Here is a 24,533-nt window from a genome sequence, read left to right as displayed (position 1 = left end):
GTATATGACAAACAATATTAGACCCAGTACAGAGCCTTGAGGCGCACCTTTAAGGAAAATTGTAGAGCACTGCTGTCTCACAGTTCTAGTTACCTAGGTTCAATTCTCAGCTACAATGGTATCTGTGTGTAGTTTGTATGTTCTCCTTGTAACTGTCCTCTCACACCCCATGGATGCGTGGGTTGGTAGGATAAATGGCTGTTGCAAATTGCCCCTAGTCTCTAGGCAAGTTGTGGCATCTGGGAGGAAATGATGAGAAAATGGGTGAGTAAAATTAATGTATACAAGTGCTTGATAGTCATAGTGGACTTGATGTGATGAAGGGTCAGTTTTATACCATGTGGCCCTACGTATGAGTTCCTGGCAAATAGAAAAGCACAGACAAGCTTATCATAACACTTTATGTAAAGCTGGTTTAGGCCATATTCATAATATTGTCCTCAATTTTGATCACTTTTGGAAGGATGTGAAAGTTGTTGGGAGGAGGAGAAGAAATGTACAAGAATACGGATGGGGAGATATATTCAAGAATGGGGATGAGGGAGTTGTATTCCGAAAAAGGCTGGAGAAGTTGGTATTCTTTTTGGACTAGAGTATTTTGAGAAGAGATGTGCTCAAGGTTAAAACAGTATGGGGACTACAAAGTAGATTGAAGCTCATTCCATTCATAAGAGTTGAGAATTAGAGGATATGAAATAAAGCAGAATGGTAAAGGAAGAGATTCTTTCAGTTAGTCCTGATGAAGGGTCTCGGCCTGAAATGTCGACTGTACCTCTTCCTAGAGATGTTGCCTGGCCTGCTGCGTTCACCAGCAACTTTTGTGTAGATAACTTGGAGGAAAACTGTTTATATATTCCATAATTAGCATCTGGATTGAAGTATCAGATGGTATGGTGGAAGTAGATGCTATTGTGGCTTTCAAAATGGAATTTGATTAGCACGTTAAAGAATGGAAGAGCTGTACGCAAAAGTGATTAGACCCAGCTGCATTGCTTGCAGGTGCCGTCACTAACTCAAATGGGCGTTCATGAATGTCCTTTTTGTAACAGTTTTGTAAATTATCTTTTTGTAACATTATAATTTTAGCAAATATAACCTCTAGCTTCTGTACTCCCTCCTTGCAACTTAACTCTTTGAATAATTACATTGCACTCCCGAACATTGTATTCTTCTAAAGGTTATGGTGTCAGGAACTATTCCAGGGCTTTGTTTAGTTATAGCTTAATTTTTATTGCCTTTTAAGTGTTGTTCTCCAGAAATAAATGTTCGTGTTTTTCTTAACCTGCCCACTTAGTTTAACAAACTAAGTATGTGGATTCCCTGGCTCCTTATAATTGCTTGCATTGAAGTCCACAGGTTTGTCAGTGATTAGCTCTATGAGGAAGGATGTCAATCCTAAACATCGACTGTATGTTCATTTCCACAGAATCCGCCTGAACTGCTGAGATCCTCCAGCAGTTTTATGTTGTGTGTTTTGATCTGTATTTACTCTTGTTTTATAATTTAATACTTCTACCTACAGTTTACATTGCCTTGCAGCAGATACAGTTTGCAGTCTCAAGTTTTAGCAAGTAATCCTTGACAATTGACTGTGAAGAGCATCCTTCACACATTCTTTAGAAGTGTTAATATTGTTTGCAGGAAGGTGCAGTAGCCAATTGCTCACAGCAAGATTCTAATAAACAGCAAACAAGATAAATCACCAAAAGATTTGCTTTTATTTGTGATATTATTTGAGTGACAAATAGTGACTAGGATGTTGGACAAATATCTTATCTTCTGGTTATGATGTCTTTTTTTAACATTAGATTGAACAAGTTAGCCATTACCTAAATTTAACATTTTCTCCGGAGAATAAAAGAGCATTGAAGTTCTTGAGCAAATCGGTCATTAGCTTTGAACTCATGGCCTTCCAACTCATTAGTCAAGACTACATCTAGTGAGCAAAAGTGGAGCTGAACACTAGGAGAGCAGAATGCTAACATTGGATTTGGATTAATTTCAGATTGATCAATTTTTAAAGCAGAACAGTATTTTGATCTGAATTACGCTTTGCATTTGTTTAATTTTAGTTAGCCGTAAATTCAATATAGTTTAAAAATAGCTTCTGCTTATTTTTACACAATTGATTTGCTATCAAGTGAACGTGCAGTATTGTCTTTTAGGAGCTTATCTTCAAAATTAATATATTCTGTTTGTAAAAATGTGGCGTGAAAATTTGCAGTAATTAAATCTGTGGGCTTATTTATTCTATGCACACATTCTACATAATTGCTGTGATGTTTTCTTTTGCGTCCTGGAAAGAGGGACAATGTAAAACCACATCAATCTTGAATATTCAGAACAATGGCAATCTGGCATTGTCAGAAACATAAAACTGTTCAGTTTGCAAGCCTTTGTAGTGCTTTTAGTTGATAGTCTTGATCATAAAAGACACCATTTTTGAGCTGTCTCCTGCAAATTTCTCTTGTGGGAAGAAGAGCAGGTGAACAATTGTATAAGGGCAAAGGAAATGCCACTATGATGCGTCCCTGTTATTTCCTCAATAATGAGTGAAATACATATCTGGGTGCATAGTAAAGTCTGTTGATTGTTACTAGGGGAAAACACAGGCACTGTTGAGCACAGCTTTATGTGCTAGTTGAAATAGTGTTTGTAATCAAAATAATCTGTAAAAGTAATCAAAGGTTAGTTTAAAACATTAATGATTAATAATTTTTACAGATTTTGTTTTTGAATTTGATTAATTCCAGCTGTTTTCTGGGATGTCTCAAACACTTGAAGGTGTCTTTTTATGTTTCTAGGAGTAGGGCATCTGGTTCTGCTTGAAGACCTACTTTCCTGACATGGCCTCCCCCTTCAGTAGGGCCCATCACATGATCACTACAGTACGTGTGTACATCCATAGGGTTGCTGCAGGGCTTGAGTTTGGGTAAAGGGTTGGATTAAGCTCTCTTAAATAAGGAACTGAGACTGGATGGATTGGAATGATTGCTAAGGAGAATATCTACTGATGCCTTGGACTCAGCAAAGGCCATATAATGCTGGGTCCATTTTAATCAACTCTTCCTTTATGGCCAGTTTTATGCCTGATAGGCTCAAAGTTAAAGGTAATTTTATTATCAAAGTCTGTATGTCCTCATGAATGTGCGGGTTTCCTCCAAGTGCTCTGGTTTCCTCTCCCAGTCCAAAGATGTACCAGTTTGTAGGTGAATTGGTCTTTGTAAAGTGACCTGTGATTAGACTGGGGTTAAATCAGTGGGTTGCTCGAAGGGCTGGAAGAGCTTACTCTACGCAGTAGCTGTAAATAAATAAATAAATAAACAATCTACCTCGAGATTCATTCTCTTGCAAGCAGAACAGAGAAATACAATAGAATCAATGAAAGGCTGACAAATAACCTATGTGCAAAAGAAGACAAACTGTGCTATAAAAATGGAATAAATAAATATTTCAATGAATAAATAAACGGGCAAACAAATAAATAAATAAATAAATGGTACATACTGAGAACACGAGTTGTAGAGTCCTTGAAAGTGTGTCAAGAGGTTGTGGAATCAGATCAGAGTCGTAGTGAATGAAGTTATCCATGCTGGTTCAGAAACCTGATGTAGTGTAACCTTCTTGAATCTAGTGGTGTGGGACCTATAGATCCTGTATCACGTCCCCGATGGCAGCAAAATACTACTTATTAAAGTAGTGAAAATGGATTCAGCAGTGGCTGGATGGGAGACGCCAGGGAGTAGTGGTGGATAACTGTTTGTCAGATTGGAGGCCGGTGACTAGTGGTGTGCCTCAGGGACCTGTACTGGGTCCAATGTTGTTTGTCATATACATTAATGATCGGGATGATGGGGTGGTAAATTGGATTAGTAAGTATGCAGATGATACTAAGATAGGTGGAATTGCAGATAATGAAGAAGGTTTTCAAAGCTTGCAGAGAGATTTAGGCCAGTTAGAAGAGTGGGCTGAAAGATGGCAGATGGAGTTTAATGCTGATAAATGTGAGGTGCTACATTTTGGTAGGACTAATCAAAATAGGACATACATGGTAAATGGTAGGGCATTGAAGAATGCAGTAGAACAGAGAGATCTAGGAATAATGGTGCATAGTTCCCTGAAGGTGGAATCTCATGGATAGGTTGGTGAAGAAAGCTTTTGGTATGCTGGCTCTTATAAATCAGAGCATAGAGTATAGGAGTTGGGATGTAATGTTGAAATTGTACAAGGCATTGGTAAGGCCAAATTTGGAGTATTGTGTACAGTTCTGGTCACCGAATTATAGGAAAGATGTCAACAAAATAGAGAGAGTACAGAGAAGATTTACTAGAATGTTACCTGGGTTTCATCACCTAAGTTACAGAGAAAGGTTGAACAAGTTGGGTCTTTATTCTTTGGAGCATAGAAGGTTGAGGGGGGACTTGTTAGAGGTATTTAAAATTATGAGGGGGATAGATAGAGTTGACTTGGATAGGCTTTTTCCATTGAGAGTGGGGGATATTCAAACAAGAGGACATGAGTTGAGAGTTAGGGGACAAAAGTTTAGGGGTAACACGAGGGGGAACTTCTTTACTCAGAGAGTGGTAGCTGTGTGGAACGAGCTTCCAGCAGAAGTGGTTGAGGCAGGTTCGATGTTGTCATTTAAAGTTAAATTGGATAGCTATATGGACAGGAAAAGAATGGAAGGTTATGGGCTGAGTGCAGGTCGGTGGGACTAGGTGAGAGTAAGAATTCGGCACGGACTAGAAGGGCCGAGATGGCCTGTTTCCGTTCTGTAATTGTTAAGGTTATAAAAGAGCATGGGTCTGAATGGTAGGGACTGAGTCCAATTCTAGACCTCAAATCCACACGACCTATAGTTTCCATGTCTATGATATTCAGATCCACTGAGGACACAATAAGTTTCCACATCGCTATGAAGCACTCCTGGCCAGTGTGAAACATTGTTGCTTAATCCCTTTGCAGAGGCATGAGTTGGGGGTGGAGAGAGAATATAACTAAGCTGAGAATAATGTAAAGGCAGATGTTTCTTTCCATGAGAGCAGCTGCAGTAATTGAGTCAAGCAAAGTTGCAGACCTCTGTAATTGCAGGTGGACTTTTATGATGGCTGCTTTGAAGGGGGATAAGTGGCCTAAGCTTTGAGCTCAGTACCTTCCCTTGAGGAAGTAAGCACTGCACTGGGATAGTGCATGTCTGTCAAGGAGGTTGACAGGAGTATAAGTGGTGTGGGGTTAAGAGTTCCAGTGACTTTTTGAGAAGTGAAATTTCCATGCTGGGGTAATAATGTGAGTTGATGCATCAATGCAGGATCCCTGGACAAAAAGAAAATCTTAAAATGTTTCTTGAGGAGCAATAGGCTTGCATTTCAAGAGGACTAGAATATATAAGCGGTGATGTAATGCTGAAGTTTTACAAGGCATTGGTCGGATCGCATTTAGAGTATTGTGAGCAGTTTTGGGCCCTTATCTTAGAAAAGATGTGCTGGTTTTGGAGAGGGTCCAGAGGAGGTTCACGTGAATGACGCCAGGGATGAAAGGATTAATGAATGAGAAGTGTTTGATGGCTCTGGGTCTGTACTCATTGGAGTTTATAAGAATGAAGGGAGACCTTATTGAAATGTATGGAATATTGAAAGCCCTAGATAGAGTGTATGTGGAGAAGATGTTTCGAACAGTGGAGGAGGCGAGGACCAGGGGGAGCAGCCTTAGAATAGAGGGACAACCATTTAGAAAAGATGTGTGGAGAAATTTCTTTAGCTATAGGGTGATCAATCTGTGGAATTCATTGCCACAGATGACTGTGGAGGCCAAGTTACTGGTATGTTTAAAACAGAGGTTGATAGGTTCTTGATTAGTAAGGGCATCAAAGGTAGAAGGCAGGAGAATGGGGTCAAGACAGATAATAAACAGCCATGATGGAATGATGGAGCAGACTTAATGGGCCAAATAGCGTAATTCTGCTCTTTTGTCTTATGGTTTATGGCTTTATGGTTGACATTTCATTTTATGTTTCTTTAAGGACTCTGCAGACATTTGGAAGATAGAAAATGTAATCCTACTATTTTAAGAAAGGGGAGAGTGAGAAGATGAAGAACTACATACTAGTTTAACCTGATAACAATAGTAGGGGAAATTCTGGAATCTCGTGTACAAGGAAGTGATAACAGTGCTTGGAGGATAACAGGATTGAACAGAGCCAACATGGATCTTTGAGAGGGAGATCCTGTTCAACATACCTACTACAATTGAAGCTCTTCTGAAAGTCCAATAAAGTGAGACACAAAACATTATTGGACCAAATTAGAACAAAGGAGATTTGGGTTAAACTAATGGCATGGATTAAAGATTCAAGAGTCAGAGTAAACAAGTCGATTTTGGGTTGTGGGAGCTATCATCTATGGGGTGCTTCAGGGATCAGTGTTGAATTGTATGTGTACTATCTGGTGATTTATAATCGACACAAGCCTGGCTGGTGGTGCAGTTTGTCGTAGTTATGGTGGAACATCAATGAGGGATTGCAATTAGGCTAAATGATGGGTAAGGAATTGGCAGATAGATTATAATGTAGAAAAATGTAAATTATGTACTTCAGTTTAATAATGAGAGCTGAAAGGATGTATAGAAGTAGTTGTATGTCCTTGCACATAAATTATTAAAAGTTACTGTGTAAGTATGATGAACAATTTGGGAAGATAATGTCACATTGTATTCAAATCTCCTTGCAATAAAAGACAAAGGTCAACAAACTGAAATTGTATAGGTCCCCTGTGAGAGTCCACATATAGAATATGGTGCACAGGTCTAGTCTCCCCACCAAAGGAAGAATAATATACTTGAGACAGAGGAGTGCAGCAAAGGCTCACCAGATTGATTCCTGAATTGAGGTTGAATTTTGAGGTTTGGCTAAGCAGACTGGTGATATGCTCACCAGAGATTAGAAGAATGAGAGGCGATTTCAATAAACCATATTAGATTTTGGGAGGAAAAGTGCTGCTATCATAATAATAATCTTGGGTGGGAAAGAGTGTGATGTTCGCAAGTCATCTGTTACCATGCGGATTGAGATGGATGCTTTGAAGAAAGAACGTTGTTGAATTATGAGCCTGGGGATAAGGTGGAGAGGGAAGGAGCTGACTTCAGAAGGGAGAGTGACCTCCCTTTTGAGTGATCTCCAGACTGAAAGGGAGTCTGATCAAACACAAACAAAATTCTCTGAAATTTGTGTCAAATTTATCTTGTCTCTCCTTGATTTTATTGGTCAGATTTGAGCTTTTGATATGATTGACAGTGCCAATCTCCAAAGTGCAAAGACTGTCATCCAGTTGGTGGGACAGCCTCAGCTTGTTTCTTTTTTATTTGACTGGAGAATCACCAGGAATGGTTTCTTCTTCACTCATTGACATTACTGTAGGGTAACGTCATTGGAAGTAATGCACATAATTCACAACCACCAACATTTAGTTGGGGTTTCGCTTTAAGAGGCTGGTCTGACGTGATTATGTAAAAGGTTTTTAGCATGCCCTAGTTTGGAGTTGGAGTTCAATAAATTGTGTTATGGGTTTCGTTAAACATAAAACGCCTCACTGAGTTTTATTTGCGTAAGCCTATGTTAATTACTGTTCTCTGTGTTATCACATAGACTTTCCATGGCTCCCCCTTTTTATTTACATTCTGTCTGTTAGTACTCTCTGAAAACACAGTATCATTTTGCACCTACATGCTGAAGAAGCCCAGTGTTAAACCACACCGCCTCCCATGATACCTACATTGTTAAATTGCTAGACAGTTCAATATTAAATGAGAAGAGATTTCCTCCAAATAAGTTCTGGAAGGGTACCAATTCCTGTTGCCACATTCGGCCAGATGCTGTTCTGATAACAGTGGCATTCATTCTACCTATGCCACTAGAATTCAGCTTGCTTCTTCGTTGTTACTGCAATGCTGTAATGAGGTCTTGCCAGTGCCTAATTGAACATCCATGAGGAGGATTTTGGGGAATTATGGAATTTGGCAGCACACCAGCATCCTCAACATGTTTACAGAATTAACTAATTAATTAACAATTTATTTATTTATTGACATACAGCTCAGAGTAGGCCCTTCTGGCCTTTCAAGCCACGCCGCCCAGCAATCCTGGATTTAATCCCAGTCTAATCTCGGGACAGTTTACAATGACTGTGGAAGAGTTTCAAGCTACTGTTAATATAGAACATAGAATAGTACAGCACAGTACAGGCCCTTTGGCCCACAATGTTGTGCCGACCCTCAAACCCTGCCTCCCATATAAGCCCCCACCTTAAATTCCTCCAGATACCTGTCTAGTAGTCTCTTAAACTTCACTAGTGTATCTGCCTCCACCACTGACTCAGGCAGTGCATTCCACGCACCAACCACTCTCTGAGTAAAAAACCTTCCTCTAATATCCCCCATTGAACTTCCCACCCCTTACCTTAAAGCCATGTCCTCTTGTATTGAGCAGTGGTGCCCTGGGGAAGAGGCGCTGGCTATCCACTCTATCTATTCCTCTTATTATCTTGTACACCTCTATCATGTCTCCTCTCATCCTCCTTCTCTCCAAAGAGTAAAGCCCTAGCTCCCTTAATCTCTGATCATAATGCATACTTTCTAAACCTGGCAACATCCTGGTAAATCTCCTCTGTACCCTTTCCAATGCTTCCACATCCTTCCTATAGTGAGGTGACCAGAACTGGACACAGTACTCCAAGTGTGGCCTAACCAGAGTTTTATAGAGCTGCATCATTACATCGCAGCTCTTAAACTCCATCCCTCAACTTATGAAAGCTAACACCACATAAGCTTTCTTAACTACCCTATCCACCTGTGAGGCAACTTTCAGGGATCTGTGGACATGTACCCCGAGATCCCTCTGCTCCTCCACACTACCAAGTATCCTGCCCTTTACTTTGTACTCTGCCTTGGAGTTTGTCCTTCCAAAGTGTACCACCTGACACTTCTCTGGGTTGAACTCCATCTGCCACTTCTCAGCCCACTTCTGCATCCTATCAATGTCTCTGTGCAATCTTTGACAATCCTCTACACTATCTACAACACCACCAACCTTTGTGTCGTCTGCAAACTTGCCAACCCACCCTTCTACCCCCACATCCAGGTCGTTAATAAAAATCACGAAAAGTAGAGGTCCCAGAACCGATCCTTGTGGGACACCACTAGTCACAATCCTCCAATCTGAATGTTCTTAAATAAAGTGGGGAAAATGAGACTTGTGATGGACAGTCAATAATCAAATTGAATTTATGTTACTCAGGTAAAGTATAATGATGGATGAAAACTGGTTGCCAAGTGATTGGGCACAATGATTTAAAGTATACTTTTATTTACTTATTGAGATACAGCGAAGAACAGGCTCTTTTGGACCTTTGAGGGAAGCTGCCTAGCAACCTACTTAGCCAAATCAGGGGACTATTTACAAAGACCAATTAACCTACCAACTGCTACATCTTTGGACTGTGGGAGGAGACCCACATAGTCACAAGGAGAACGTGCAAGCTTCTTTCAGGCAGCGGCGGGAAGCGTGAGTGCGCGATGGTGGAATGGTGATTCACCAGAATGAATTTGTTCTGCTTTTTTGAACAGAAAATATGACTGCAATTAACAGTTTGCTTGGTATCCGGCAGTGGTTCTAACGCTTAATTTGGGTTCCACCAGGTCCAAAATCAGATTTATTATCGCTGGCATATGTCATGAAAGTTCCTGTTTTGTGACAGCGCACGGTGCAAGACAAAATTTTATACATTTCAGAATTAAACAATGCAAAAAATGAATAACAAGGTTCAGAAACCTGATGACAGAGAGAAAGAAGCTGTTTCTAAATGTTGAGTGTCAGTCTTCAGGCTCCTGTATCTCCTTCCTGATGGTAGTAATGAGAAGAAGGCATGTCCCAGATGCGGAGGGTCCTTAATGATGGATGGTGCCTTCTTGAGGCATTGCCTTTTGAAGGTGGCCTTCGTGGTGGTGAAGGAAACCCATTGTGGTGTTTCATATTGGAGCTTCTATAACAGCAGATGATACAGCCAGTCATCATTCTCTCCACCATACATCTATAGCAAATTGCAAAAGTCTTTGGTCACAATACAAATCTCCCAAATGCTAAGCATAGACAACAAAGTGTGCCTCCCCCTTATTTGCAGCGGTGTGTTGGGCCCAGAATAGATCTTGAGATATTGATGCTCAGGATTCTGAGGTGGTGTATGTGAGCTCAATTTCAACTTTAAGAGAAGTTCTGATAGGTACATGGATGGTATTGGTATGGAGGGCTCTGGTCCCAGTGCAGGTCGATGGGAGTAGGCAGCTTAAATGGTTTGGCTTAGACTAGATAGGCCGAAGGACATGTTTCTGTGCTGTCCTTTTCTATGACTCGATGAATGCTGTCCACTTTTAGTACTCAGTGGCATTGTGATTGCCAAACTGCCCTGCCACCAATAACGTGGGTCACAATTATACAGAAACTAAAATGAGCAGGCTAGATCAATACTGTAGTTACTCTCACAGGTCAGTCTTGATATCGGGAAGGATGATTCACCTCCTGACTTCCTAAAGACTTTTCAAAGCCTGAAAGGTACAACAGCAAATGAAAAATGGAATACCCTGCCCTGGATGTGCGTACTGCCAGTGTTTATACATTTGGACAACATGGAAACAAAGCACCCTGCTCAATTGGAGTTGCCACACAATTGGCATTTTAAAAGTTCATTTCACTGTTAGCACCACATTTCTGAGGTGTATTCAGTCATCCTACAGGATTTCTTCAATACTATAGAATCAGAATCAGGTTTATTGTCACCCGCATGTGTCGTGAAACTTGTTAACTGAGCAGTAGCAGTTCAATGCAATGCATGATAATAGAGAAGAAAAAACACAGAAAAGTAATTCAATTGCACTAAGTATCTGTGTGTGTTAAATTAAAAATAGAGCAAAACGGAAAAAAAAAGTGAGCAACACACATCAAAGTTGCTGGTGAACGCAGCAGGCCAAGCAGCATCTGTAGGAAGAGGTGCAGTTGACGTTTCAGGCCGAGACCCTTTGTCAGGACTAACTGAAGGAAGAGTGAGTAAGGGATTTGAAAGTTGGAGGGGGAGGGGGAGATCCAAAATGATAGGAGAAGACAGGAGGGGGAGGGATGGAGCCAAGAGCTGGACAGGTGATAGGCAAAAGGGGATACGAGAGGATCATGGGACAGGAGGTCCGGGAAGAAAGACAAGGGGGGGGGGACCCAGAGGATGGGCAAGAGGTATATTCAGAGAGACAGAGGGAGAAAAAGGAGAGTGAGAGAAAGAATGTGTGCATAAAAATAAGTAACAGATGGGGTACGAGGGGGAGGTGGGGCCTAGCGGAAGTTAGAGAAGTCGATGTTCATGCCATCAGGTTGGAGGCTACCCAGACGGAATATAAGGCGTTGTTCCTCCAACCTGAGTGTGGCTTCATCTGTACAGTAGAGGAGGCCGTGGATAGACATGTCAGAATGGGAATGGGATGTGGAATTAAAATGTGTGGCCACTGGGAGATCCTGCTTTCTCTGGCGGACAGAGCGTAGATGTTCAGCAAAGCGGTCTCCCAGTCTGCGTCGGGTCTCGCCAATATATAAAAGGCCACATCGGGAGCACCGGACGCAGTATATCACCCCAGTCGACTCACAGGTAAAGTGTTGCCTCACCTGGAAGGACTGTTTGGGGCCCTGAATGGTGGTAAGGGAGGAAGTGTAAGGGCATGTGTAGCACTTGTTCCACTTACACGGATAAGTGCCAGGAGGGAGATCAGTGGGGAGGGATGGGGCGGACGAATGGACAAGGGAGTTGCGTAGGGAACGATCCCTGCGGAATGCAGAGAGAGGGGGGGAGGGAAAGATGTGCTTAGTGGTGGGATCCTGTTGGAGGTGGCGGAAGTTACGGAGAATAATATGTTGGACCCGGAGGCTGGTGGGGTGGTAGGTGAGGACCAGGGGAACCCTATTCCTAGTGGGGTGGCGGGAGGATGGAGTGAGAGCAGATGTACGTGAAATGGGGGAGATGTGTTTAAGAGCAGAGTTGATAGTGGAGGAAGGGAAGCCCCTTTCTTTAAAAAAGGAAGACATCTCCCTCGTCCTAGAATGAAAAGCCTCATCCTGAGAGCAGATGCGGTGGAGACAGAGGAATTGCGAGAAGGGGATGGCGTTTTTGCAAGAGACAGGGTGAGAAGAGGAATAGTCCAGATAGCTGTGAGAGTCAGTAGGCTTATAGTAGACATCAGTGGATAAGCTGTCTCCAGAGACAGAGACAGAAAGATCTAGAAAGGGGAGGGAGGTGTCGGAAATGGACCAGGTAAACTTGAGGGGCAGGGTGAAAGTTGGAGGCAAAGTTAATAAAGTCAACTAGTTCTGCATGCGTGCAGGAAGCAGCGCCAATGCAGTCGTTGATATAGCGAAGGAAAAGTGGGGGACCGATACCAGAATAGGCACGGAACATAGATTGTTCCACAAAGCCAACAAAAAGGCAGGCATAGCTAGGACCCATACGGGTGCCCATAGCTACACCTTTAGTTTGGAGGAAGTGGGAGGAGCCAAAGGAGAAATTATTAAGAGTAAGGACTAATTCCGCTAGACGGAGCAGTGCCAAAGGAGAAATTATTAAGAGTAAGGACTAATTCCGCTAGACGGAATAAAAAGTGAGGTAGTCTTCATGTCCATTTAGGCATCATATGGCAGAGAGAAAGAAGCTGTTCCTGAAGCACTGAGTGTGTGCCTTCAGGCTTCTGTACTTTCTTTCTGATGGTAACAGTGGCAAGAGGTTTGCCTTGGGTGATGGGGGTCCTTAATAATGGATGCCGCCTTTCTGAGGCACCGCTCCTTGAAGGTATCTTGGATACTATGGAGGCTAGTACCCAAGATAGAGCTGACTAATTTTGCAACTTTCTGTAGCTCTTTCGGTCCTGTGCAGTAGCCCCCTCCCACCCCTAAATCAGACAGTGATGCAGTTTGTCAGAATGTTCTCCATTCTGAAATGCCTGCTTCGCTACCGCTGCTACTGTGTGATCCGAAATCTCCGAAGGGCAAGGCCCCGAATCCTCGGCTTTGCCTGTTGCCTGGTGGCCAGGACCGGGGTCGAAGCACTCGGCAGAGATGGTGCTCGGTGCTTGATGTCGGAGGGCTGGTCGGAGGCTCAAAGTTTTCGGACGGGCTCAGAGTCGGACTGTGGTCGGGTGCAAGTTTGCGGCGCTGGAAGCTCATGGCAGGGAGAATTTTCTTCCTTCTACCATCTGCGTGAGATGATGGGCTATTGGGACTTTGAGACTTTTTTTTTACTGTGCCCATGGTCTGCTCTAATCAAATTACGGTATTGCTTTGCACTGTTGTAACTATATGTTATAATTATGTGGTTTTTGTCAGTTTCAGTCTTGGTCTGTCTTGTGTTTCTGTGATATCATACCAGAGGAACATTGTATCATTTTTAAATGTATGCATTTCTAAATGACATTAAACGAGGACTGAGTGTCCTCATAATCTAATGGTACATTTATAGAAGTTTTCAAGCATTTCAGGTGACAAACTAAATCTTTTCGAACTCCTAATGCAATATAGCTACTGTCATCCCTTCTGTCTTGCTGCATCTATCCAGGAAGAGCAAGGATAGCAAATTGCACTCGATTTTGATGTGCAAATATGTGGCCATTCCTTCACCTGTGGGGCAGAATTCTGAAGGCAAATATTTAATAGTACTGTGGGAGCACTGTTACCATAGAGACCTGCAGTGGCCCAAGAATACAATTTATCATCAATTTCTTGGTTGGGTTAGAGACGAAATGCTCACTGGGTAGAATGAACTGACCTCGCATGTATGATTTAAGAAAAGAAAAATGGCATAGAAGTAACTTTTAGCCAGCACAAACATAATTGTGATCATAGTTCACAAGTCATCTTCCTATTTCTGCTTTTGAAAGGTCAATTAAAGCACTGCAGAATTTTCTGCAGGTTTAGACTGGGTGAATTTTCTGCAAGTTCAGACTGGGTGAATTTGATACCATAGTGTTCCTATGATGGACTGTGCTGTATTTTCACCCATGACTGAGCCTGATCATTTTGTGATTGGTAGATCCACGCTGCATTTGGAGTGGGAATACTGCAATCAAAGAAATTTTGTATTTTTTTAAAAAGTAATTTGATTGTAAGTAGATTAATTGCAGCCTGAAGAGATTGTCTGAAAAGTACATAGATAGTGTGACATGATGAGTTTAAGGAATAGTTGAAATTAACGGACAACTCTCAGCATCAAGTAGCGTGTTTGTATCTGAAATCAAGAGGGGAAACCCAACCTTGGTACTCTTCATCAACAAAGCTATCAGTGAACCAAACAGCACTATTTTGTGCGGCATATTGGGGAGGGAGAGACAGACAAAGAAAAGGATGGAGGAGGGAAAAACAGAATATAACTGGAGTTCAGAATAACATCGGCATAGTGAAACTCCTTTCTCAACTGTCAAACTTGGATTGGATTTAATAACACAGTTGTCAGGATCAATTTAGTTTTGAGATTATTTGAGATATGAGAATACCTGAAGGAAGGTATCAGCTGATGTCTTTATAACGGGTTTATTTCATGCACCATGGATGGCAGGTGCAATCCACTGATATTTCTTTTATTGTTTTCAGGTATGATGTTGATTCAAAGAGTTCAAACTTATCTGAACATGTAAGTTTTCTGAATTATTTAGTTTTTGATCATGTTTTATTGGCTTGCATCTTATGCCGTAAGATGAATCAATTAAACCGAAGTTTTACATGGGCCAATAACAGAAATAAGCTTGTGATTATTGCCTTGAGGGTTCTGAGTCAACAACGATTGCTGCTCTTTGTCTATTGTATTTGAAATTATTATTATTGCCTTTGAATGTGCTCTGCATGATAACAACAAAACTATGTTTTAATTACAAGAAATTCTGCAGATGCTCGAAATCCAAAGCAACATAAATGCTGGAGGAACTCAACAGGTCAGGCAGCATCCATGGAAACGAACAAGCAACTGTAGTTTCAGGCCGAGCCCCTTCTTCGGGACTGGAAAGGAATGGGGAAGATGCCGGAATAAAAAGGTTGGGGGGGAGGGGAAGATGGACAGCTAGAAGGTGACAAGTGAAGACTGGTGGGTGGGAAAGGTGAAGAGCTGGAGAGGAAGGACTCTAATAGGAGAGGAGAGTGGACCATAGGAGAAAGTGAAGGAGGAGTGGACCCAGGGGAGGTGAGAAGAAGAAAGAGGCCAGAGGGAGGAATAGAAGAAAGAGAGGAGGAGGGAGGAAGGAGAAATTGATATCCATGCCATCAGATTGGAGGCTACCCAGACAGAATATCAGGTATCGTCCCTCCACCCATGAGATTCAGCATGGCACATGGACCAACGTTTTGGAACAGGAATGAGAATGGGAATTAAAATGTTGGGCCACCGGGAGGGTTCCGCTTTTGGCGGACAAGTTGATAGAGCTTGATGAAGCGGTCCCCCAATTTATAATGGGTCAAGGAAGCCGCATCAGGTGCACTGGACATAATAGACGACCCCAGTAGATTTGCAGGTGAAGTGGTGCCTCACCTGGAAGGACTGTTTGGTGCCCTGAATGGAGGTGAGGGAGGAGGCATATGGGCAGGTGTCGCACTTAGGCTGCCTGCAAGGACAAGTGCCAGGAGGGAGATTTGTGGGGAGGGACAAATGGACAAGGGAATCACAGTGTGAGCAATCCCTGCAGAAGAGTGAGTTTTGTCAAACTAGAAGTTGGGTCAAAGGACAAGTAATAGTCACACAAGTCATTTAACTTCCTGCAGATTTTAAACAGGCAATAATTAAAAAGAAATAAAGCTAGTTAAGGTTATCATCATAATGTCTCAATGCAAGAATTACCTGATCTTTTCATCATTTTCTCAATTTATACAATCTGTACACAATTACTCTAAACTCCAGGTGCTTCCTTCTAGTGTGACATAACATCAGAGTGTTCCACTGGGGTTTTACTGCAGGTATAGCAAGGGGAAGGGATTTGGTGTTGCAGTGCTTCACAGGATCGATGCACATCACGGAGATGAAGACTTAGTTTGCAGGAAATCAAAAGTCGTTGTCGACCCAGTGTTATTGTTTGAATAGTTTATGCCTGGAGTCCGCCTGGGAAATATTTTTGGTTTTATTTCTTTACATCTTCATATGTTGCTATTATCTTCAGCTTAGTTAAATACCTTATTTGATTCTGAGATTGTGACCCCTTGTTCTCAACCCTTCAGTTAGGGGAAATATTATCCTCTCTGAATCCAGTCTGTCTACCCTTGTTTGAATTATTTCCAGTTTCAGTGATACTCCCACTTATTCATTTAAACCTGTGTGAATACAAATTTCTCCACCGACAGCTACTTTTGATGAGTAGCTTAAAAAAATCCCAGGCTGGAAGTCTGAAAAATAGCAGGAGTTATGATGTAACAAACCTAAGGTCAATTTTTGCAACCTTAAAAATAGGGTTGACAGTATCCAAGCTTTGTTGATTTGTTTTTATCTATTGCCCATGAGGCCCCATGGTAGCATAGTAGTTAGCACAGTGTGATTCGAACTCGGAGCGTCAGAGTACGGAGTTGATTTCAGACATCATCTGTAAGGAGTCTGTACATCCTCCCCATGGAATGTGTGGGTTTCTGCGGGTGCTCTGGTTTCCTCCTATAGTCCAGAGGTGCACCAGTAAGTAGGTTAATTGGTCACTGTAAATTGTCCCGTGATTAGGCTAGGGCTAAAGCAGGAGTCGCTGGGCAGTGTGGCTGGAAGGGCTGGAAGGCCTGTTGCATGCTGTATCTCAATAAATAAAAATTAAAAATAAAGTATTTTGATTTATAATTAAAATTCACTAATATACTATTAGATAACCTTTTAAAAGTGGAGCAGTTAGCCTGAGATCTTATTTGTTTTGCACAAATGTAAGGTAGTCAAATACAACTATTTGAGCAAAGAGAGATTTATTATGAAGACATTGCTTTATGGAGGAGTACCTTTGCTCCTTTTGCCACAATAGCCAGGATCTCCCTGTGGCTATTCATTCTAATTCCACTTCTGATTCCCACACTGACGTATCCGTCCACAGCCTCCTCTACTGTCACATTGAAGCATGTTGTCAATTGGAGGAACAACACCTCATGCTCTCTCTTGGTGGTCTACAACCTGACGGCATCAGCAACGATTTGTATAACTTTTAGTAACTGTTGGTGTTTACCCCCCGCTTCACAATTTCTCTTTATTGTTGTGGCATATTCCCCTTCCCTGCCTTCCAGGCCTGCCCATCACCACTGTCCTCTCCTGGGTTCCTCCTTCAGCCTTTTGCCCTTCCCACTTATCACTTACCTGATTTTCAGATCATTCCTTCACTCCCTACACCCTAACCTGGATTCGCCTATCACCTGCCAACTCATCCTCCTTTTCCCTCTAATATTTTATCCTGACTTCTACCCCCTTCCATTCCAGACCTGATGAAGGGTTTCAGCCCAAAACGTCAACTGCTCATTTCCCCCCATAGATGCTGCCTGACCTTCTGAGTTCTCCAGCATTTTGTATGTGTTGCGTTAGATTTATTCTGTTGACTTGTGCACATTTAGTGTTTTTATAAGGCAAACATTCATTTAATCACTTGATAGAACATTATGGTACACAGTCAATTCTTGCTCATTTTAGCCTGCGCTGCAAATTGAAATTGAAGTAAATAGAAAACAAAAAATTGAATTTTGCTGACCCTACTTAAGGCTGTATGTTGCAAGGTTAGAGGATGGGAAGAGAGAAACCAGACTGCATGTTTTATTTTGGTTTATATTGGTTATTAATTGGTTTGGAGAATTCCTGGCATCCGTTTTTCACCAAGTGATGATGACTTTTGAATGCTGAAGGCAGACCCTTCAGCTTGTAGTGTCCATGCTGGTCATCTATACTGATTCCATTTTGCAGCACTCGCCATTCTGGCTTTCATGCCATGGTGTTTTACGCACTCTTCTAGAGACTTAATGTTGTGAGACCACCCCCACAGATGTGTTCTGGATTTCTAAAACCCTCTGGTGAAAGAGATTATTTCTCTCTGTAGCCTACCATAGCCTTAAATCTATGCCCTCTAGTTCTAGACGCCTTTGCTGGGGTAATGTTTCTCACCGTCTACCCTATCATTTCCAGCCATAATTTTGTTTAACCTAGTCAACTAGCCTCTCTGCCTTCTCCGCTCCAAGGATAACAAGCACAGTCTATCCAGACTAACAGCCGAAATGCTCCGTCAAACAATGTTCCACTGAATCTCTTCTGTGTTCTCTCCAGTGCAACCACATCCTTTCTATGATGTGATGACCATTTATTGCTGCCCTATTCACTTATCCTTCAGTGCTGCTGCTCTCAGAGATCAATGGACATGTACGTTGAGGTTCCTGTGTACAGAATCAGACCGGTTATCACTGGCTAGAATGACATAAAATTTGTTGTATTGCAGTAGTACAGTGCAAAGACATAAAATTCACTAAAATTACAAAAATAGATACTGGGAAAAAAGGAATAATGAGATAGTGTTCATGCACTGTTCATAAATTTGATGGTGGAGGGGAAGACACTGATTCTGAATTATTAAGTGTGGGGCAGGGTCTTCAGGGTCCTCAACACTTCATAGATGTTCTCTACCAGACTCCCTGAATTCTCCAGCAAACTTGTCCTCCAGAGTTTTCTCCCCATTCTATTTTTAAAAAAAACAACTATATCTACATCTTACTTAAAAAAATATTTTTATCACTAAGTATGATTTTAATGGGAACAGAAATATCATGATCTCCCTTCTATTTATTTGCCTTCTTCCTTTACATCAGTGAATCTGTGAATTTACTTAATGATCTTCGTACCTGTAAATTTAAGTACACATTCCTTGCATATTCCCACTGTGTTGGGAGCTGTCATTCTGTGCTGAGGTATCCCTCTGTCAAGTTGTGGAGGAGTAGTATTGCCAGCCAGTTGTGTTTAAGCCATTTCTTGAGTAGATTGTACAGCAATCCATTCAGACCACTAGTTAGATTACTAGCGTTTTTAATAAGTATTAAAAAGAAAGCATTTTATCAGGATATCCTAAGCAAAACTCCATGTACTTGCTTTTCTTATTCAATCTTGGGGCTGTGTGTGTGTGTTTTGTGGGGGGGGGGTGCGCGGGGTGGAACCTTGCCTGAGTTGATTTCTCATTCCACAGTTACAATTGATTGTTTAATCAATAATGTCTTAAATTGCAATAGTCTTGAGTTTATTATTTTTTCTTACCAATTTCAGGACTTTCTCGGCCAGGCATTCTGCACGTTGGGAGAGATTGTGGGTTCGCAGGGAAGCAGGCTAGAAAAGCCCCTTGTGTAAGTAAAAGACTGCCTATACTGTAGAAAAAGTATCAGTGCATCTATGAAGTGTTTTAGCTGAACCCCATATAATGACTGAATAGATAGTCCACTTTGTTGGCCCATGATGTTGAAATACACTGGCCTTGAAATTCTTTCATAAGGAACAATATTTCTATCTTTTGCATGAGTGAATTTGTTTTAAATATAAGTGTTATTGCATATGCACAATCTATTCTGGATGTCTCATTCATGACTGGCATTCTTTGTCCATGATTTCCATCCTCCTGATGGACTGGCCTTTGTGTATGGTTGTGCCTAAAGGATCTCTCCTAATTTGATCCTTGTGTGTGAATGAATCTCATTGTTTTGGGGCCTTGTCTCAAGCTGACCCAGCCCTCCTTAATTTAGTGTCTCTGACAAAATGGGAGTAATAAACTTAGAACAGCAATTGTTTAACAGCGAGAACATTTAAATTTCATGCACTCCTGCTTGAGATTGAAAAGTTTGCATGAGATACGTTGATGTGTTAAGTATGTTAAACAGCATGTATTTAGTTAGACATTGTGGCCAAAACAAGCCTCTACTGACATTCAGAAAAGTATGTGGATGGGTTTAGTGCAGCATGAGTGGCAGAAAAGATGAGTCCTTTTTGATTGCTGCCTAGTCTTTGTTCCTGTGAGAAGCTACAGTTACAAAATCTTACATCCAAAACACGAATCACCACTACAGCTTAATAACACAATGACCCCTGATCACTTTGCACTAAACATGACATTATTTTGTCCCAATTGTACTTTTTCCTTGCTATTGGAATTGGTATTTTATTGCCACATGTACTGAGGTACAGTGAACAGTTTGTTCTACATCACTCTTCATACAGACCAAATCATTACACAGTGCATTGAGGTAAAACCATAACGGAATGGAGGATGAAGTGCAACAGCTACAGAGGAAGTGCACTGCAGGGAGACAATAAGGTGCAAGGTCATAATGAAGTAGATTGTCAGGTCAAGAAACCATCTTCTCATTCTAGGGAATCTTGTAACAGTGTCTTGTGATTGTCTTGTAACAGTGGTTCCTTGAGAAGCTGCTATGTGCTATAAGGCTTTCATGTCATCTGTCCAAAGAGAGAGGAGAAGACAGAATGGAATCAGGTGTCTGGAGTGGATGGGGCCTTTGATTAAGCTGACTGCTTTACTGAGGCAGTGAGAAGTATAGACAGAGTTTGTGGACGGACGGCTTGTTTCTGTGATGTGCTGAGTGCGTCCACAACTCTCTGCAGTCTCTTGTGATCACAGGCAGAGCAGATGCCATACCAAACAGTCATAGGATACTTTCTATGGTGCATTGATAAGAGTTGATGGGAATGTGCCAAGTTTCTTCAGGATCCTGAAATGTTGCTGAGCGTTCTTGGCCATGGCATCAACTTGGTTGGACCAGGAGAGGCTATTGGTGATGTTCACTCTCAGGAACTCGAAGCTCTGAACCCTCTCAATTTCAGTGCCGTAGATGAAGACAGGAGATTGTGCTCCACCTACCGTCCAACTCTCTTGTTTTGCTGGCACTGATGGAAAGGTTATTGTTATGACACTGAGCTCTGTATTTCCTTCCTGTACTTCAACTGATGGTTAGTTGAGATGAGGCTATGGTGGCATCATCTACAAACTTGTATGATGGAATTAGAGCAGAATATGACCACATCATTGGTCTATAATTGATTTAATTTGTTTTTATTTTGAGAGTGCTGCTTATATGAGACTGTGACTGAAATGCTGCTGCAGGTAAGGTTTTCATTACACCTGTGTATACCTGTGCCTATGACAATAAACTTGACTTAAACTTTGACAGAAATATTATTAAGTGGGGGCTTTATGTACACCTTTACATTTTCGAGGACAGAACATGTTTAGTTCTTAAGAACTAAAGGTATCTGGTATTGCAGGGCAGAAGGGAAGTTGCATTCTAGATATTGACAGATTTTTATCAAATTTTTAAATGAAACATATATTTTCATTAGTTGCATCACTGCTAGCAATTGGTGTCCTCGTCAGAGTCATCACATCCTTTGTGCTGTGAGAGAGATTCTCATGGGTATTTGTAGCAAATGTAAACACAGTACATACTGTATACCACTCTTTAGCAGATAATTAATGTTTCTATAAGTGGAGATGATGGCCAGGGATCAACAGATGTGCTAATATTGTACAATTTTTCAGCAAGGATTCATTGTGATGAATGTTTCTGCTGTTTCTGCCTTTTAGTTTCAGCAAGCTAGCAAGCCTTGGGTTAAGATGACTCACCAACTTTCAGTACGCTAATCACTTTGGGATATGTTTCAAATATACTAGTTTTCTATTTAAGTCTTTTGGTCCCCTTAGAGTAACCCTTTACTTATTTATTTATTTATTGAAGTGCAGTGCGGAATAGGCCCTTCAAAGTTCAAAGTAAAATTTATTATCAGAGTACATATATGTCACCACATACAACCCTGAGATTCTTTTTCTGCAGGCATACTTAGCAAATCAATAGAACAGTAACCATAAACATCAGGAACTATAAATTGTAAACAAACTGCAAATACAGATGTAAGTAAATAGCAATAAATAACGAGCATGCAATAACAAGTATAAAAGAGTCCTTAAATGAGTGTAGCTATCCCCTTTTCTTCAAGAGCCTGATGGTTGAAGGGTAGTAGCTCTTCTTGATCCTGGTGGTGTGATTCCTGAGGCGCCTGTACCTTCTCCCTGATGGCAGCAGTGAGAAAAGAGCTTGGCCTGGGTGGATGCTGCCTTTCTACAGCAGCATTTCATGTAGCTGTGCTCAATGGTTGGGAGGGTTTTTACCTGTGATGTACTGGGCTGCATCCACGACATTTTGTTGGATTTTCTGCTCAAATGCATTCACCCTTTGAGCCTTGCCGCCCAGTAACCCCCCAATGTATACCCTAGCCTAATCACAGGACAATTTACAATGACCAATTAGCTTATGAATCAGAGCATCTTTGGACTGTGGGAGGAAACCAGAGCAGAGAGAGCAAATTGATGCAGTCATAGGAGAACATACAAACACCTTACAGTCACAGGAGAACATACAAACGCCTTACAGTCACAAGAGAACATACAAATGGCCTTACAGTCACAGGAGAACATACAAACGCCTTACAGTCACAAGAGAACATACAAATGGCCTTACAGTCACAGGAGAACATACAAACGGCCTTACAAGCAGTGGCAGGATCTTTCTTTGTACAGACAGATGTGGAACTTGTTAATTTAATGCTGATACTTTCCTTGAAAGTTTCTTTTTGGGCCCAACTTCTTCCCTGGCACGTTGTGTACTAGCTCATTTATATGGTTGTGAAGTGTTCCGAGGTTCAGTTGAATGTTGCCTGCAAATATTCTCCAAAGTCATTCAGGAATTAATGTAGCAGTTGGATTATGCTACTCTCCAGCTGTTGTTTCCGTAGAGAAGTGTAAACTGCAGTGTGCAGGTCAACTGACGGTGTTTGTACCTGTGTATTGCATCATCAGAGAATTCAGATGCTCTAATGGCAAGGTTTGTGACCATTATCCATTGCGTATCTATGGGGCCCTCAAAGCTATCTTGTCTATACTTCTTCCTGTAGGGACTTGTTTCCATTCACTCGTTTTATGGAGCTCTGTCATATCTGTTCTGTTAATGGCATCTTAAACATCACAATTATGAGATGCTTTTATTTTTTGTCAATTATTGTTTTCTCTTCAATATAGTTGAATAGGCTCTTAACCATGGTTGTGCCATTTCTTCCACTTCTCTCTCCTTATCTCCTTTTGGCAAAGACAAGATCATGTTTCCCCTTCCCCTTAGCTACCGTGTTCATTGCGTCATCCACTGTAATTTCTGCTGCTGCAATGCTTTGCCAGTGCCAGATTCATCTGTGTCTCTCATTCCCCTTTTGGCATTCCAAAGGGACCAATCCCCCAGTGCCACTGAGCTTCACTTCTCCATCTCTACTACTTCCCTTTCATGACCATATTGGGATACAAATACACCCAAGTGGAGCAGCAAATTTCTTCTCATCTCTTCCAATTTTGTATTTTGCTTTAGTCTTCATGTTGTGACCTCCTGGCTATTGGAGAAACCAAACTCAGATTGTGTGACTGCTTTATAGAGCACATCAATTCCATCCTCAAGGGTGACCCTAAGCTTTCAGTTGTTTATCACTTCAATCCTCCATTTTATGCATATTTTGACCTCCATGTGTTTGGCTTTATACACTGTTCCAATGAAGTGTTGGCTTGAGAAACAGCACCTCATTTTCTGATTCAAAACACTGCCGTCATCTGCAGAGAAACCAGTCCCTCGAGTTTCAATCAGGTCAGATTCTGTTATCGCTCTGTAATGTTAACAGTTTATCTCATCATAGATGCTGTCTGACTTGCTATGAATTTCCAGGATTTTCAATTTTTATTTTACATTTCCAGCAATTGCAGTTTTTAAATTATGATAGATGTGCATAAGTTAATTTGGCTAGTCAATCCTCATGTCCAGTTTTGTACTTATTTCTGGTCATTAAGTTATTAAACCTGTACTTGTGTTGGACTTGATGTAGAGACATGCCACAAGGAATTAAGATGCAGCAAAGCAATATTCAACACATAAGAAAGGAAGTGGTTGCTGAAGACTTCAGATTCAATAAAATAGTAAATGGTGAAGATGAGATAAATTACAAATATCTTCGCAATTAAAATGTATCAAGAGTGTAATTGTGTATAAGGAAATCGTACATCACATTTCACAGAATTGCAGGCACAAATTGTCCATTACACATCTGAACTATATGTCACATTTAATTTGAGTAACTTAATAACCACTGTGTGAAATGTAGACAGGTTGGTGAGGCCCTCAAACAAGCTAGATGAAAAACAGAAAAAGCTATCAAATGTGAACCAGCCATCAACTGAAAATCTCACTAATTAACAACTCGATAACCACACTAAAGCAAGAATATTTATCACACAAATAACTGATCCTGATTTCTGACATTAATATTTCTCTTTGATCAATAGTCAGAGTTGTATAACTATTTCTAACTTTTCCTGTCCATAGACTAGGCCTCCTGATAATTTCTACAACATAATCAACACAAGCCTCAACTAGCCCATAGACGACTAGCCCCACCCAGGCCTCT

General features: G+C 41.3%; 1 protein-coding gene across 1 annotated transcript in view; it reads left to right on the top strand.

Moving 5' to 3' along the window:
- LOC134359358 (copine-8) overlaps nt 1-24,533 on the top strand; it is a 338,437-nt gene that overhangs the window by 111,779 nt on the left and 202,125 nt on the right. The window contains exons 5-6 of the mRNA XM_063072488.1: nt 14,660-14,699; nt 19,302-19,378. Of these exons, the coding sequence (XP_062928558.1) occupies nt 14,660-14,699; nt 19,302-19,378 (117 nt within the window). The remainder of the gene's footprint in view (nt 1-14,659; nt 14,700-19,301; nt 19,379-24,533) is intronic.

Source organism: Mobula hypostoma, chromosome 20 (genome assembly GCF_963921235.1).
Source record: "Mobula hypostoma chromosome 20, sMobHyp1.1, whole genome shotgun sequence".
Lineage (NCBI taxonomy): Eukaryota > Metazoa > Chordata > Chondrichthyes > Myliobatiformes > Myliobatidae > Mobula > Mobula hypostoma.
Note: the sequence above shows the minus strand (reverse complement) of the source record. Positions and strands in the feature narration are given on the sequence as shown.